The sequence below is a fragment of the Choloepus didactylus genome, chromosome 8, assembly GCF_015220235.1.
Source record: "Choloepus didactylus isolate mChoDid1 chromosome 8, mChoDid1.pri, whole genome shotgun sequence".
Taxonomy (NCBI): Eukaryota; Metazoa; Chordata; class Mammalia; order Pilosa; family Megalonychidae; genus Choloepus; species Choloepus didactylus.
This window is the reverse complement of record NC_051314.1, coordinates 60,750,563-60,768,756: the sequence shown is the minus strand read 5'-3', so window position 1 is coordinate 60,768,756 and position 18,194 is coordinate 60,750,563. Positions and strand designations below refer to the sequence as shown.

The following is an 18,194-nucleotide window of genomic DNA, read 5'->3' as shown; positions in this document are numbered from 1 at the left end:
GTTATTGTCTCATTTATTTGCTAGTGTCTTTTAGAAATTCAAAAATACATAGACCTCAATATTATTTAAACAATGAGTATGAATGATATTATCTGTTAACCCTTTGTAATTTTAAATTGTCACCTGTTTTGAATTGTTATTGTAATCTGTTGTTTATCAACAAAGTATTCTTGAAATTATAGGTCCTTTCTGAGGTTCTTTTAATTATGAAATTTGGATACAAATAAAAATTAACTGGGAAAAGGACAAAAGAAATTGATAATTGTTATAAAACACTAGATTAAAAAAAGGACCAAGATTAAAGAAAAGCTGTAGTTCAGGCTGAAACTGATAGAGGTAGAAAAATTTTTTTTTCAACAATTAAAAATAACAAGGTTGTTAGGATTATAAAAGTTGAGAAGAAAGCAAGGAAATGTTTAAAATAGGCAAAGTAAGGAAGACAGGTCAAATTTTAACTTAAAAAAAGCAAGCTGATTTTTTTAAAAATTTAAAAAGAAAATAATTTTATTAATTTAATATATGTATTTATTGAGCGCCTACTGTGTAATAGGTAATACTATATTTCTGGGCTTTGTATCATATACCCATATTTCCCATCTGCCGGCCAGCGCATAAGGGCCCTCTCCCATCCCTATTGATACCTCTACCCAAACGTAAGTACACACACATGAATAATACATACTCATTTGTGTATGGGATTAGTTGGTTACAGAGCAAAAGTTCTCAAGGCTTCTCCTGCCACTGCCTGCACTTCACATACCTTTTTGACCATTTGCAGGATGCAGTGTCATTGTCCCACCTACGTATAACTGAAATTCCAGGCATTCCAGACAGTAATTCCACCTGGATACATGGAAAACAGCAGTTGTATCACAATAACCTTCTTGTTAGCTAACAAATTATAATATTAGATTGCCATTTCCCAAAGGGGAAATAATGTACCATCTTAATCCTTATTCTCTAAAGTCTCTAGGACTTGGGATGATTATTATGCTAGTTCTGTATTGCTTTGCTTAATTGAATTGTTCATGAAATGCTTTCACCTGAAATCAGTGCACAAGTATTTATTGAGCTCCTACTATGTACCCAGTACAATACTGTGCATTATTTAAGAAGAAGGCACTGTCATTTCAAATTATGTTATGGTTGGTCCTTATAATCTCTTTAAAATGTTTATAGACTGAATTACTAGTGTTCTTTCTTATTATTTAGATGGAAGCGAAAATGTGACAGGATTGGACCTTTCTGATTTTCCAGCATTAGCAGACCGAAACAGAAGGGAAGGAAGTGGTAACCCAACTCCATTAATAAACCCCTTGGCTGGAAGAGCCCCTTATGGTAATTAAGTTTTTAAATGTTGGCAAATGCACACTTTCCATTGCCAACACACATATACATATATATGTGTGTGGGTACATACACATATAGGTTTGTGTTTTCTAATCACAAATACAGGTTAGTGTAATTTTGATAGAGCTCACATGCTTGTTTTCCTCCAAGAATACTATGATAGCCTAAGTTAAAGAGAAAAACTTAGTTTATTCAGAAACACAAAAGGAAGGCCTCATTGGTATTCAGAAGTTGTTTTCTTCTGGCATCTCTGCTTTATACAGACCTTAAGTGATTATTTTGTGGTCTACCTTTTTTGTCACAGATTTTCCAAAGGAATACATTTCTAGTGATTAATGATGACTGACCACTACACATTGAAGATGTTTCTCTAAACCAGGGTTTCTCGACCTCCACACTATCGACATTTTGGGCCAGATAATTCTTTGTTATAACAGGTGGTGAGGGGTGGGTTGCTGTCCTGTGCATTTTATACTGTTTAGCAACATCCCTGGCCTGTGCCCAGTAGATGCCATTAGCAGCCCGTCCTTCTCCATTGTGACAACCACAGGTATCTCCAGACACTGGCACATGTCCCTGGGGTTGGTGGTAAAGAGGGTGTTGTCAGCAGTAGTTGAGAACTACTGTTCATGGGTCATGTGTAGTTAATAAATAGCTTCTTGGTCACCAATAAAATATCCTTCATCACCCTTGTTCACTTTCTCTTAATAGATAAGAGTTTTCAGTTAGGGGCTGAAAAGAAAGGGGGACATCTATGCAATAACAATTCAGACTTGAAAATTATGTAACAGCAATATAGGTAGACACTTTTTTATTCTTTGTACCTAGTAGTTTCCTTTGGGGAAAATCTGATAGAGAACAATAGCAGAAACAATAAACAGAGAGAGATCATTTATTCTAAGATAGGTTTTGTGTTTTTTTTCCATTTTCAACCAAGAAGAATTTCTATACCTTTCAGAATATGAATATAAATAACAGTATGTGAAGAAGTGAAAAATTTATTTTTCATATTTTAAGGTTTCCAAATCAGTCTTTCAAAAAAATGATCTGCCCTGGAAGTTGAGTACCTGGCTACTTGATTCTCAGTTCAGACTCTAATGTTTTTAACCTTTCCTCATAGGTCCATTTTTTCATCCCTTTAATCATTCCCGTTGCTCTCCTTGGACCATCTCTAGTTACTCCATATCATTCTTGAATTGTGGAGCCCCAAACTGGGTATTGTTCTCTAATAAGGGCCTGACTAATGCCAAGTATAGTGGGAGGATTACTTCCCAGTTCTTGCATGTTTTCCATTTATAACATGGAGTCCAAGAAAACCTGAAATAATATGGAGTTGTTTTATAATTGATTGCAATTTACTCACTCTGTAAGTCACTTTCAAGTAGAATACTGACATGTTCTTTTAAATTTTATTGTTTATATTATCTAGTCAAATATTTAAATAAAGCAAGCTTTTAAACCAAATTTTTAAATTATTATAACCAGTATCAAGTCATATTTTTAAGCATCTATGTATGACATTAGATTAGAATTACAAGATTACCACTTACTTCCCTTATATTTTGTATGTAGAGTTATTAATCAGTATATCGAAATTTAGCTCTTCATCATTGCTCTGAATACTGATTTTCTGAAGTACACTTTACTAGCATTTAAAAAAAATTATTTTGGTATAATGAGGAAAGTTAAACTTTTATATTCTATAGCGAAATATCAAATACCGATTGCAATTCTTCAAATTATTTTCATTACCTAGTTGGAATGGTAACAAAACCAGCAAATGAGCAATCCCAGGACTTCTCAATACACAATGAAGATTTTCCAGCATTACCTGGTTCCAGCTATAAAGATCCAACATCAAGTAATGATGACAGTAAATCTGTAAGTAACTGAAAATTGTGTATGTGAATGTGTAGTTTTTTTCCCCTCAGATTTTTCTTATATTAACAGTCTGTAGACTATATTAAAAGGACTTACTAAATACTGTTACAAAACTACTTATTTTTGAAGATCTGTAATAATCTAACTTCTGAAGAATGTGGAAAAGCTTTATAACTTAGAAGATAGCCTATTTTTTTCCTATTTCATATAGGTTTGCAAATTTCTGTTGAACTTCTCAGAGTTAATTTAGACTTTTATTGTAGTCCCTGTCAGCTGGATCCCATGAAGTTTGATATTATAGCCTTCTAAGGAGCTGTGTTTTTCTTGAGTAAGTTTTCTCCTTGAAGAATCTTTATACACGTATTTATTCCTGTGTTGATTCAACCAACTCAGCTTCTTCTTTCTGACTTAACAAATGTGTTTATTTCTGCCACATTTCACTGCAAATAGCAATATTTTTGGGTGTGATGGGAGTTTGTGTATAATTAAAATAATTGATAAAGAAGATTGTTGGGTAAGAATTAAAATAAGTACAAATTAAGAAAGTTCATATAGTATAATTTGGAGGTGGTTATGGTAATATTTTATTAAATAATGTACTATATTTAGTTTCTTTTCTAATTGAAAGCATTGAGTTTGACTTCAAATGTATCCCAAAGCATAAAGCCCTGTTCTATAGATACACCTATATAACATGTTTTTACATATATATCTGTATAGGTGTATGTATATGGATAGAAAGATTTTTTTTCCGTGATTAAAGATCTGAGATAAATAAGAATATTTTCCCTCGATTTCTTGTTCTTTAAATATTCAAGTGTAGATTATATAAGATTTATTTCTGCATCAGAGGACAATTATAGAAACAAAAATTTCATGTAGAACTTGAAAAACAGGTAATAATTTACAACAAATTTAAATATAATGAAGAATGAATGGCAGGCTGTTAATATGTGAGCTTGAGTTTTTTGCACTTAACAAATTTTAATCACCATTAATTTTTTTCATGTTAGAATTTGAATACATCTGGCAAGACAACATCAAGTACAGATGGGCCCAAATTCCCTGGAGATAAAAGTTCAACGACACAAAATAATAACCAGCAGAAAAAAGGGATCCAGGTGTTACCTGATGGTGGGACTCTATAACATGTCAAAGATATTATAGAATTAGTTTCTTTGACTTTTCTTCAAAGATAAAGATGACTGTGTTCTTCTTTTCCAGGGCGGGTTACTAACATTCCTCAAGGGATGGTGACGGACCAATTTGGAATGATTGGCCTGTTAACATTTATCAGGGCAGCAGAGACAGACCCAGGAATGGTACATCTTGCATTAGGAAGTGACTTAACAACGTTAGGCCTCAATCTGAACTCTCCTGAGTAAGTTTTTTCTTTTCTTCCCCATTTGCACATAATTTTTCCCTGTAAACTTCCAGTATTATTTCTGTCATAATTTGGTAGATTCAGTGTAAACATGTATGATTTTTCTAAAATGCTAAACTTTCAGCATCTTGAATCTCCCTCCTCCAATAATCTTGTTCTCTATCATACCTCAACCACTTACTTCTTTAGTCATACCTTTGACCTTGTTGTTAACCAGTAACTACAGTCTCTCCGTAATTTTAAGCCTGCACTGCCCATGTTCTCTGACGACTACTTCCTGTTTTTTTCATCTTTCTCTCTCTAGTACTGTGATTCCAGTAAACCTTTGGCCCATCGAGAACCTCTTTATCCTTCACTGTTCCTCAACATTTTCCCTTCTCACTTGCTCCCCGTTACCTAGTTAAATTTACATTCAATCATAATTGGTCTTTTAAGTATATACCCTTGATACCTTTACCGCTCTTTCACTTTGTCGTACTTGCCTGACAGAATCCACAACCCTGATTAAATATCGTTTTATTCCATTCCTGACCTGTGCTACTGAATCTGGCTAGAGAAAATCGCACAACTTCACTGCCCGATCCCATTTCAAATTTATAACTAGGATCCTCAAGTAGACCCTTAATTCAACCACGTAATCATACATGACATGCCTAGTCCATAGTGTTTTGCTCTCCTATGCATCTGTTTTACACTTATGTCTTCGAACTCCTAATACCTTCTCCCCTCCATCCTTACTATCAGATTATGACCTAGCTTTTTATTTCTACTTAAAGAAAAATTCAGGCAATCAGAAGAGAATGTTGACACAGTCCTGCTACCACATCTGCTTATTGCCATCTGTACTCACCTTAATTTAGTTTCCTACCTTATTATCATAGTTGATCCATGTTTCCAATTAAAGCTTCTCTTGGAGGTTCAAGAACATGACTCTAACAATACTGTCTGTTTCCTACAGCATCAATTTTTTCTACTGTATTGGACATTTCCATCAGTGTGTACAAATACGCTTTTACTACTACCTTCTCTTGATCCAACTTCCTCCTCTGGTTGGTGCCCATTCCTTTAAAGCATCCTTTTGAAGCAAAACTTCTCAAAAGAGTCATCTCTGTATCTCCAATTTATATTCTCCCATTCTCTATTAAGTCCATTTAAGTCAGGATTTTGTTCCCACCATTCCACTAAAACTCTCAACAAGGTCAACAGCGACCTCCATATTTTTAAATTCAGTGGTCACTACTAGGAAGTCATCTTTCTTGAATTAGCAGCAATTGACATAGTGGAACCATTGCTTCCTCCCCTGATACACATTTTTCACTTGGCTTTGAGAACACCATTCTTACTATTTTTCTGTTCCTAATGAGTTTCCTTTGCTGATACTTCCTACTCTTCTTCCTGACCTCTTTGTTTTAGTCCTCTTCTCTAGATTTACTCCCTTGATGATGTTTTCCAGTCTCATAGCCTTAAATACCAACTATATAATTAGGAACCCCAAACCTGTATTTCCAACCCAGACTTCTCTCTTGAACTTAAGATTTCTAGATCCACTTGACAACTAGACATCTCTTGGTTGATCTTCCTGCCTGAACCTGCTCTATCTACAGCCTTTCCCATCTCAGTTACTTTTAGTTCTATCCTTCTAGAAGCCTGGTATCATCCTTAACTCCTCTTTTGTTTTATACATCATATACAGTCTTTTTCTAAAATACAGGCAGAATTTGACCACATTTTACTACTTTTAACTGTCACCACCCATGTTTGAATCACCATCCTCCATTGCCTGGATTTACTCTTATCAGCCAGTCATCAAGTGTTGCTGATTCTTCCTTTGCCCCTTCCCAGCAATCTCTTCGTATGGCAGCCAGGGCGATCCTTTTCAAATAAGTTACTCCTCTGCCAGTACTCATTCTGATTAAAAATCCAGAATCTTTCCAGTGGCCCACAGGGTATTATTGATCACCCTCCCCTATCTTTGCCTCAAAATCTTCTTGTTCATTCAGCTCTCTGTTCACTGGCCTTCTTGCTGTTCCTCAGACATGTCAGTCATGTCTCTGCTTTAGTTGTCCTAGTAGTTTTCTGACTAGAATGTTCTTCTGCTAGATAACCAATATAGTTGTCTGTTATCCTCACATCCTTAAATCTTTGTTCAAATCTGACCTCAACGAGACCAATCTTGACTACCTTATTTAATTAGACTAAGAATCTTTCCTCCCTATTCCACCGAAAAAGAATTTTTCTCTCCCCTCCCCTCCCCTCCCCTCCCCTCCCCTCTCTTCACCCCTCCCCACCTCCTTCCCCTTCCCCTTCTCCTTCCTTCTTTCTGGCATGGTGTTAATGAATTTGAACCATCCTGATTTGTAGTAAATTAGAAGTAAAAAATTTGAAATCATGCATTTTATATATTGTTGTATGCTGTGTATTTATACTGTATTGCAAGTGAAGCAGTCCTGTTCCATTTATATATATATATATATACATAAATATATATATAAAACTTTGTTTCAGTTTCCTGCTGTATAAGTCATAGTAAAACTAGGAAAGGTAATTAGAAGTAAAGATGCTCATCTTACATTTGAAGTTTCTGTCTTGCTTGCTTTTCCTAAAATACGATTAGAAATCTTTTTTTCTACTTTGGATTTCAGAGTGTTTTTTTTTTCCTCCTTATTCAGAAATCTCTATCCCAAATTTGCATCACCTTGGGCATCCTCACCTTGTCGACCTCAAGACATAGGTAGGAGAATCTATTTGTGTTCAGACCTTTTAAAAATATATTTGTAAGTGAGAATCAGTTAATAAGGCTTTTTTCATTTTATTATCCAGACTTCCATGTTCCATCTGAGTACTTAACGAACATTCACATTAGGGATAAGGTGAGTGTAGTTTATTATTCTACTCAGTCAGCATGAATTTATCTATTTTCAGGTTTTTTGTTTTTTTTTTTTTCCTTCAGTTCAGACAACATATTTTTATAATTAGTAGCAGTGGTCTCAGGAGTATGCTTTCTGAAGTCTATTCAATTATATATAATAATTTTATTTCTATTCTTGTTTGTAATTTAATCATTTTGATGTCTGTGGGTATATTTTCTAAAAGTAATGGCAAGACTGGTGAATATTTCTGATGTCTAATAACGGTACACCAACAACCAAAGTTGATGGGAATAGACTAACTTGGCAAATTTCATAAATTTCCTTCTGATATTCTCATTTTATGCCCTTATCAATAAGAACAATTTTCCTTTACAAAAATTACAGAAACAGTATTTTTAATTGAACAATAAATGTATATATTTAGAAACTAAGACCTTTGACTTTTGGATTTTTCAGTGTTTTTTCTTTTCCATTTTTTTTATTGCCTACAATTCTCTTTATAAAGTAACTATTAATATTAGGTTTAATCTGTTATTTTATCTAAAAAGAAAATGGTAAATACTTTTGCTGTAGGGAAGAACTTAGAGAATTCATTTCTTTTAGGAAAATAAATGTATATGGAATCTACATTTTATCCTTGTGAAGGAGTATAATTTAGTGAAAAATATATTTATGTTATATATATGTATATAAATATGTATGGTAAAATATATAAATTTTATCAGTGTTCTGAGTCTAGGCCATACAGTTGTGTGGTGAAAAGGATATTGATGTGGATGAGGGAGTAAAGGGATTTATTTCTCAATATGTCTTTTAATACTTAAGTATATGGAGGGCAAGAAGTATGAGATGGAAAGGGCTAGTTTTTTCTATTTGTGATTTGCTGCCATCTCCACTGTAGAGGTGTTTTGCTCCAATTACTTAAGTGTTCCAGAACCTTTCCTCATGCCAATTTGAGAAATATTAATTTATGAGAATTTGTCACCTTGGAATCTGCTGCCTGAATGAGGATAACATGAATGGAGAGAAAAATTACATTCAAAGGATATGTAACAGCCAAATAAATATTTAGATATAGAATCAGGTAAAGAGATAAAAGTGGTTGTTTGGGGGAGTCTTTAAGTTTTATCTTAATGTGAGAACAGGAGACTATTGACCTCACCCATGTTTTTGTTTGGTAGGCAGTTATGTTTCTACACTCTGCCTCATGGAAGGAAATATAATGCAGTCATCTTTCAGTCATCCATGTAAACAAAATAACAACCATCCCTTTGTGATTTGTATATTTACTATCTGTTAGTTACTACAAACATATAACCAAATGATTTGTGAGTCACTATCTGATAGAATCAATTAACATTTCTTATACGCCTTCCATATATCTGACACTGTTAAAAGGTGCTTTAACATATATTCACTCAATTTCATTTAGTTTCATAGTAACGCTCATAGATCCCATTGTCCATATTTACAGTTAAAGTTCATAGACGTTAAATAACTTGGACATGGTCATATTAGTAGGTAGTAGAAGTAGGATTTGAGTATAAGTCCTGGATCTCTGAGCACAGTATTCTAGTATTGTTGTCACGTATTGGTAAATCCTTGGAGTGGGAAAGACAATATTTGGTCTTTGCTTTGGAAGTTTTTAATTTTTTTTTTCCTATTAGTACATCAAACAGATGTATCAGTAATAATTGCCAAATAATTTTAGAAGATGAAGAAATTCCCTTTTAGAATTATAACTACTTGGTGCAATCCTATAACAATAGTTAACCTGCCACAAAGGGAAGAGTTTCTGATTTCTCTTTCCAATTTTACTTAAGTGGTAGCAATTTCATATTAGGATTTTCAAACTTGTTTTACATTTTAGAATAATTTATTTTTCTTTTCCAGCTTGCTGCAATAAAGCTTGGCCGATATGGAGAAGACCTTCTCTTCTATCTCTATTACATGAATGGAGGAGACGTATTACAACTTTTAGCTGCAGTGGAGCTGTAGGTTCATATGTTTTAATCACTTTTGCATTATAATGGATCTTGATTTTTCAGAACACATCTTTTTTTACATGAAAACGGCTATAGTTATGGGACTTTTAAAGTCATAATATTTCTCTGAGAAATTGTTTATGTTTACATTTAATAAAATTAATTTCTATTGAAACTGTTAGTATGGCTTCATAATCACTGTAAACATAAAAAAGAAAGAATTTCAAACTTAAATACTCCTCAGTTCTTAAGACAGTTGATTTGGATTTGATGGATCTAATTTTTGTAAATATATGAAGTATAAGATACAGTTCATGATGGTGGTTTTTCTTATTCTTTGTGGAACCATATAAGTTAATGAATTTCATCATTTAGTAAATATTTATTGAGTATTATATAGGAAAGGCACTGCATATTTATGTTCTTCAAAGTGTTAATATAGTCTGCATTCATTATCAGGAGTCTATTATTGGCCAGTTTAGAAGTTGTAAAGAAGTTGGTTCATTGGATAAATTTTTTCTCAGCATTTCTGTTTTTACCCAGTTCTCTTAAGGATAAAAGTTTTGTGTCATATTTCTCATATGTCCAATTGGTGACATATTTTGTTACCAACCAATAAGCTATTTTATTTATCATTTTTACTATACAGTCAATTATTACTAAAAGTATATGACATTTCAGTTGGGAGACCTTTTTCATATTTAAGTATTTTATAATATACCTTGTAACATTTGTAAAAAGCCTTGGATCAGATATTTAAAAATATAAAATTACTGCGTTGCTAATTAATTAGTTTATTTTCTTAATTGAGGGGATTTGTTTTCTCCCATATTTTCCCTTCATTTTTGTATGAGAGGGATTGTTATCTACTCCGTTTTAATTAATTCATAAGTAAATAAATTAATTCACTTATCCATCCATCTGTCACTGCAGTTCTGTCTCATTTATTTCAGAATCCTCTCTTGTGTTGGTAGAAAGGTATTTACATGGAGATTCATTTTATCAGAGATATTTGTATGGCACATTTATGTTCAAGGGGCTGTCCTTTGGATGTTACTTCTATTTTACATGTGGTGTATATCCTAATTGATTCTTAATTCTAATGGGTAGCCTTTAGGATTAGTGAGACTTGAATAAAAAGTGAAAGGCATACATTAAACATTTTCATGGATATTTTGTTTTTGATAGTTATTAAATTGTATGAATTTTTTTAAAAAGTTAATTCAGATAGACTTTGTATTTAGCTCCTTATAAAATAATATAAATAGCTGGAGTTTTTGTTTGTTTTAATAGATATCTCAATTTCTTTAGTGTTAAGAAGAGCAAGAATGCAACAAAGTTCCTGGAACTCAATATATGTTTATTTCGACTGCCTAAGTTATCATCTCATTGCTTATAGAGCTTTTAAAAGTTCTTATTTGATTTGCATAAAAAGTCTTTCAGTTAAATAAAGGCATGTGTATTGAAGACTTTCTGGGCAAATTAAGAAATTATTTTATTCTATTCATTTCATTAGAGTTATATTTAATAACAGTAAGAGTCAGGATTAAGAAGCATCCATATTAATATATTGTATGTGTAATCCATTTTGGAGAAGAGTTTTACAAAGCATAGAAATTGTTTAATATGAGCCAAGGAAAAATTAATTGCCTTTTTCCTTTAAAAATTGAAGTTTTAACCGTGATTGGAGATACCACAAAGAAGAACGAGTTTGGATTACCAGGGCACCAGGCATGGAGCCAACAATGAAAACCAATACATACGAGAGGGGAACATATTACTTCTTTGACTGTCTTAACTGGAGGAAAGTAGCTAAGGTATACTTTTTTCCTTGTGCAAATGTGTAAATATATATCTAGACTTTTTTTTAAAAGTCTCCTTTAACTATTTATATGTACCAAGATTTCCATTCCAATAATGTGCCAGATACTTGCTAAATCTTTTCTATCTAATTAGCTTGATTTAAGCTCTAGGATGATATCCGGAAACAGTTCATTTTCTCAGTAGTTGGGAAAATGAACTTGGTAAAGAGATGTTGTAATTTTGCCCAACTCTTACTAAGATTTGAAATATTTTTGTGTCTACTGAATTGTAAAATAAAGATACCTCTTGCAGTCCCAACCATGCATTGTTATTAATTTAAATTAAACAACTCTGAAATTTTCCTAAAAGCAGTAAATAAAGAGATACACTTTTTTTTTTTTTTTACATTTGTACATTATACTCATTGCAGGAAAGATGCCCGAATTTTTATTTGCATACTCTTAAAGAAATAGAATTGAACCATGACCATTCCTATAACTAGTATGGTAAATATTGAGAAGTGGGCTGTAGAAAAAAAGTTGTGTTGTTTTGTTTTGTTTATGCAACTTTTCCTCAAAGGAAAAAGAAGCCCTATACAAAGGCAGGATCTTTTTCTGACTCCTGTGTATGGAATTTTCATGAGTGTTATATTTTAAATAAATTTAATCTGAAGAAAAATATTTGGCGGTTCTTTGGACAAATTTTTAGTTTTAGTTTTAGTTTTAGTTTTGGCTTTTTAATCACCTTTACTAAACTGATAAAAAGATGAAGCATTTTAAGAAGACAATATAAAATGCTTACCAGATATTTATCACAAAAACTTTACATCCTAGGAATATTTCATGTAAAACTTGAAAAAAGAAATAGGAAGAAATAAACCCAACAAAAAAAGATAAAAATAAGACACATACAAGAGGTTAAATCTTTTATCATCATCATTATAATTAATTTTAGGTGTTTCTCAGTGGTAAATTTCATTACTTTTCAGACCAAGTCTATATGCTATATACTATATTTAACTAATTTTAACAATTCTAATTAAAGTGAGTATCTTGGTTTCAGTTACATAGAAATGATTGCGTTTAATTATAAATAAAACACAAAACATTGTGTGTATTACCTGTTCTTTAAGAAATTTAGTAGCGTGGAAAGCTATAGCTTTTGTATCATGGCTTTGAAATTAACTACTAGTTCTGCTATTTATCCTTTGACCTTGGTCAAGTTACCTTTCCATCCCTGTTTCCTTATCTGTAAATCAAGATATTTACCTTTACGTTATCATTATGATTAAATGAGATTACGTGTACACACACACATAAATATACACTAAATATAGCACTTAACAAATACTAGCTATTCAGTACATGGAAGTCATTTGGGTAGTTTGTTGGTGTTGTTTTTATCATAATTGCTATTACAGCTTTTTTCCTACTATTCTTCCAAAAATGGAAAAATTGTAACTGATTGTTAGGTAAAGTCAGGGGTTCTCAAACTTTAGCTTGCATTAGAACTATCTAGTGGACTTAAAATACAGATTGCTGGACTCTATCTCCATTGTTTTTGCTTTAGTAAGTCTGCAGGTAGGGCCTGAGAATTTGAATTTTTAACAAGTTCCTGGGTGATGCCAATGCTGAGGCTGAGGCTGGTCCTCTTCCTGGTCATGGGCTATACTCTCAAAACCACTGGGTCAGTTGGTGCTCCAGGTGAGAAAAGCTCTATAGGAGGAAAAAAGAAAAAACAAACTTTGAAGGGAACAGACATCTATTAGGAAGTAACTGAAGTATTCGCCTTTGTATTTGAAGTTTTTTGCTGAGTATCACTGTAAGTTATTCCTCTATATATGCAAAAAGGAATGGATATTTGCAGTAGAAACCTATATAATTTTAGTTAAGCTTTAGTTAGGCATACCAGACTTACGTGAGAAAATTTTTTTCCACAACTAAACCTAGGTATTCAGAAACAACCTAAACCTTAATATAGGATCCCTTCACTTTCTCCTATAGAAGAGGTAAATGTCATTTTAAAGAAAATCATTTACCAGTCAGGTAAATGTCATTTTAAAGAAAACATTACCATCTATTTGTTTTTTATTTCACCCAATTTTATCTTCTCTCTCCTGTACAGCTGAGCTTTTGTCTTCACCTTTACTTGAAATGTTTTAGCTGTGAAGTTGGAAAATAAAGTTTGAGAAATAATATTATTCCCTAAGAAATCTTCATCGAATTAAGGAAACAATTTGCTGGCCACTTGAACTGACACTGCAACAAAATCATTTTCATCATGATAAAAACAAGCAGAATTTTTTACTTCTTTCAGTCTTTTGGTTATGTTAAAATACAAATTCATGAACTTACAACTTTTAAGTTGCCTTATATTCACAGAATAGATTTTTCAAAATGGCTCCTATTTTCTTGCTGTTGTGTTCTGTGCTTTCCTAGAAATTGAGTGAGGAATTAAGAAATTAAAAAATTTAGGTTCTATTCATTAAGACTTCATCAAACTACAGAAAATCCATTAATATTCCATATCCCAAGTTAACTTCAAAATCCCCATCTTTAAAGAGGATGTGGTTTACTATTAACAGGTGAAGAACATGCACCTATAAAGTGGGTGTCCTTTATTATTCCCAGGTAAAAAACATGCATTATATAGTTTGAACGCATTATAAGAAGTCTGCAGTATGAATAAGTGTTAGAACTAATAGTTTGATGTTATAATGGTGTAGTTGAAACAAATTAATTTAGACCCTAATCTTGGGCTCCATTTACAATACCTTGTCAGAGCTTTTTTGTTAATCATTTCATAGCCTTAGAGAATTTTAATTAATATTAAGTTAAGAGGTTAGATGATTTTAAATCAGAAGTATTTCATACCCCTTAAAATTTCTGCAACCTTGAGTTCTAGGACCCAGGCCTTTATTTAAAGGTGTTCTGTAAATCAATAATATATGTACATAAAGTGTTTGTCATTGTATTTGTCTATTCTTCTTCCCTTTTAGATAACTTGACTTTCAGCAGGCTATGTTGCCCTATGTAATAAAACTAGAATTATTCATATCCCACTAATTTTAAATTTGTGTTACTATCATTATATATATATATATATTTCATTCATGTATAGATCCATAATGAATAAAAACTTTTAAAATAATTTTTCCACAACGAATGTTCAGATAGTGGAAATTGTCCTATTAACAATAGCTTTTTCAACCTGAAGACTTAAAAATTTAAGAATTCTTTGAGCCTTACTTCACCTTGTGGGTCCAACACTGAATAGGGTATTTATCATATGATACTCGAAATAAATTGAGATTTTTTTCACTACTTTTACTGGTACATATTAGCACATCTTTATACTTTAGTAATGTGTTCTTTAAAACAATGCAAATTAATTCTAATTATGTGTATTTAAGATATTTTGCTACTTCCTGAAATTTAAATTAGTATTTATTTTAGGTGAAAGAAAGCTGGTATTTTTGAGGATTTGAGAAAACATTCCTGCAGTATATGTTTTCCTGTGTAAATAGTTCAGTGATGACATTAATGCTTTTGCAATAATTTCATTTGATCCGCTGAATGCAGTGCATAAATTTCAGTTCTTCTTTATAGTAACCTGTTGCAAATATGAAGCCTAATTTTATTAATAGAAAAACTGAGGCAGTAAAAACTTGTTTAATTGAAAAGCATTTAAACTTTTTCTCCCCTTCCTTTTAGTCATTAAACTGTAATCTAAGAATCCCCCTTTTTCAACCAACAGTAAATACATACATAGCCCTTGTAATACATAATTACGGAATAGTATCTCAACAGTTAAGTGTTCTGTTCCTAAAACAAGTGATGAAAACTTTTGTTTATCCATTCATCACCTGTTAATTACACACCTGAGCAGGCCTGGCACTATTCCAGTCAGGTGGTAGTGGTATAAAAAAGACACACTTCTTGCCCCTACAGAATACAGAAGGGTGTACATGTGTATGTTTGTTGTGTGTGTACAAATAAGATGTAAAAGAGATGTAACCAGTAGATACCAGTTTGTTGTAAGCTTTATATATTTAAGAATAAAAATACATGGATGACAAAATTTAACAGATAATTTCTGAATTTCTGATAAAGAAGGGTTTCTGAATTTCTTAATGGTCATTTAGACTTAAACTGATCTTTTTTAATATGTAGGAAAAATACATGCATTAATGAAGTTAATCTGGTTTAAATTCTAATGATACATGTAGTTCACCAGTGTACAATGAAGTGGGCAGAATAAACAAAATTATATCATATTATTAATATTATTATTTACTAGCTTATGTGGTTATTTTAAAACATAATTTATATAAAATATATTTAATATATATATATAACAGATAGTGGAATTTATTATTTGTGTCACAGTTACAGTCTTTTTACCCTATGGCTATATATATTTGTGGTAATCAAGATGTCAATTTTAATTTCAAAAGAATAATGTAATAAAAAGATATTTTCTGCACTAATTTGGCTATTCACTATTAGCTAAGCAATAAAGTTTTTCTAATTTCTGGGCAGGGGTAGGGAGTAGAAAATGATGGCTACACAAGCAGGCTAGAGCTTGCAGATGTGGTGATTCTGCTCTTTGTCAATTTTTGCTAATAAGAAAATAACATTTTTCTGTACCTTAGTTACTCTGTCATTTGAAGGGAACATTTTTCAGATTAAAGTCACCAAGTATACCTTCTTTATAAACATTTTGTCAGGGGACTGAATTTTTGCAAAATTATTTCTGTATGTTAAAGTAATTCTTTTTGGATCTCAGGCTAAATATACTAAAAATGTGTTATACTAGAAAAGATACAAATTTTGGTGTCACATGGGTCCAGGTCCTAATCGTAGGTCTGCCACTTATGATATGACTTGGGCAAGTTACTTCTGTGTCTCATTTCCTCAGGTGCAAAATTAGGATAATGATACATATTTTACAGGGTTATTGTAAAGATGAGAATAAAAGTGTGTCTCTAGTTTAGTACATAGTAAGTTTTCAATAAATTATACCTGCTGTTTCTGTAACTGTTAATGTAATATCCTTAAATTTTCAGTATTCAATTATGTATCTCAAAGTTTAATCATTATGGCCTAAGTTTTCATTTTCATTTAATTTAACAATGGAAACATCACATCCATTATGGAATCAATTTGAAACCAAACAGGTAAGGTAAAATATGTTAATCCATGATGCTAAAGTCATTTGTTGGCTTAATCTTTAAAACATATTAAGGTTCATATTTCTTTAAATGGGTTTATACAGTGGTAGCATGTGCTAATTAATTAAATTCCGTTTGTAGAATTAATTTTAGAACTTGCTTTTTGTAGTTCCAAAGGTGTGTTTTTGTAAACAGGCAAAGTATATTGTGTTTGTCTAGTCTTGATCTTTGGGGAAGTATCATGAAAACGTTGCTTTACCATTCTTAAATTTTTAAAGTCATTAAGTTAATACAGTATTTATGAATATTTGATGAAAATGAGCTATATAAGGGGGTCTTCAAACATGCCTACTGCGAAACTACTATCTAATTTTAGGTGGCAGTTGCATTATCTTTATGTCAGGATTTTGGGAAGTTGAGATGTGTGAGTTTATGTTCATTATTTTCCCCGTATTTTAATGGGGATAAAATAACTATTTAAGTATGATAAAACAAATAGGAAATTTTACTTATTCCTAAACTCTTTTCATGGGGAAAAAGTAAACTTTTAGGTTTTACACTTCATTGAAGGGGGCCCTACTTTAAAATATCCCGTAATTTTCAGTGCTTTTTATTAGAGACATAGTAATTGTCCCATTCAAAATTTTATTTTTAAGCAAAGAATTATTTAGAATTTATTTTTTAAAATAGATTTTCATGACTAGCCTCTGACTTTTACACAGAAAGTCTGTATTTAGTTTTGTACTTATCAGATAAAAAGTACAGCATAATTTTCTTCAAGGTACATTTTACTTAGAGGGAAAACTAGTTGTTAAATCTGTTTATATTTGTTCTTATTTGTATAGGTATTTTATCTGCTCATAAAATGATTTTGACAAAAAACAGATCAGAGGGAGAGGTCACAATGAAATCATCTAAATTCTTGAATTTGTTTTTGTAGGAGTTCCATCTGGAATATGACAAATTAGAAGAACGGCCTCACCTGCCATCCACCTTCAACTACAACCCTGCTCAGCAAGCCTTCTAAAAAGACTTCCCTTTTCTTGGGGTATGGCTGTCTCAGCACAATACTCAACATAACTGCAGAACTGATGTGGCTCAGGCACCCTGGTTTTAATTCCTTGAGGATCTGGCAATTGGCTTATGCAAAGGGTCACCATTTGAGGTCCTGCCTTACTAATTATGTGCTGCCCAACAACTAAATTTGTAATTTGTTTTTCTCTAGTTTGAGCAGGGTCTGAATTTTTTCATTTCTTTTTTTTTTTTTTTTTTTTTTTGCCATCAGACAGACTTGGGTCTGTAAAGACAAGTACACTGACAGAAGTTTACCATTTAGTATCTAAAGTGTAAAAAAGAAAACCCACAAAAAGACTCAACAAAATTAGACCACAAAATTTACATTGTTCATTGTAGCACTATTGGTAATAAAATAACAAATGTTTGTGCATTTTTATGTGAAGATCCTTCTCGTATTTCATTTGGAAAGATGAGCAAGGTCTGCTTCCTTCATTTTACTTCCCCTTCTGTTTTTGAAAGGCAGTTTCGCCAAGCTTAATGCAAGAATATCTGACTGTTTAGAAGAAAGATATTGCCACAATCTCTGGAGGTTTCCAGGGTTGTGTTATTACTGAGCTTCATCTTTCCAGAATGAGCAAAACACTGTCCAGTCTTTGTTACGATTTTGTAATAAATGTGTACATTTTTTTTAAATTTTTGGACATCACATGAATAAAGGTATGTATGTACGA

General features: G+C 32.1%; 1 protein-coding gene across 10 annotated transcripts in view; it reads left to right on the top strand.

The window, feature by feature from the left end:
- Positions 1–17,670, top strand: part of CNOT2 (CCR4-NOT transcription complex subunit 2) — a 132,151-nt gene extending 114,481 nt beyond the window's left edge. For 9 of the 10 annotated variants that reach the window (XM_037846914.1, XM_037846906.1, XM_037846905.1 and 6 more), the window contains 9 exons: positions 1,213–1,338; positions 3,107–3,231; positions 4,245–4,365; positions 4,456–4,612; positions 7,285–7,346; positions 7,436–7,485; positions 9,379–9,479; positions 11,143–11,287; positions 17,387–17,670. In XM_037846914.1, the coding sequence (XP_037702842.1) occupies positions 1,213–1,338; positions 3,107–3,231; positions 4,245–4,365; positions 4,456–4,612; positions 7,285–7,346; positions 7,436–7,485; positions 9,379–9,479; positions 11,143–11,287; positions 17,387–17,473 (974 nt within the window). In that variant the 3' untranslated portion in view covers positions 17,474–17,670. Of the gene's footprint in view, positions 1–1,212; positions 1,339–3,106; positions 3,232–4,244; positions 4,366–4,455; positions 4,613–7,284; positions 7,347–7,435; positions 7,486–9,378; positions 9,480–11,142; positions 11,288–13,397 lie in introns of all 10 variants that reach the window. The other variant, XM_037846909.1, reaches the window with a different exon arrangement.
- The last annotated feature ends 524 nt before the right edge of the window (positions 17,671–18,194 follow it).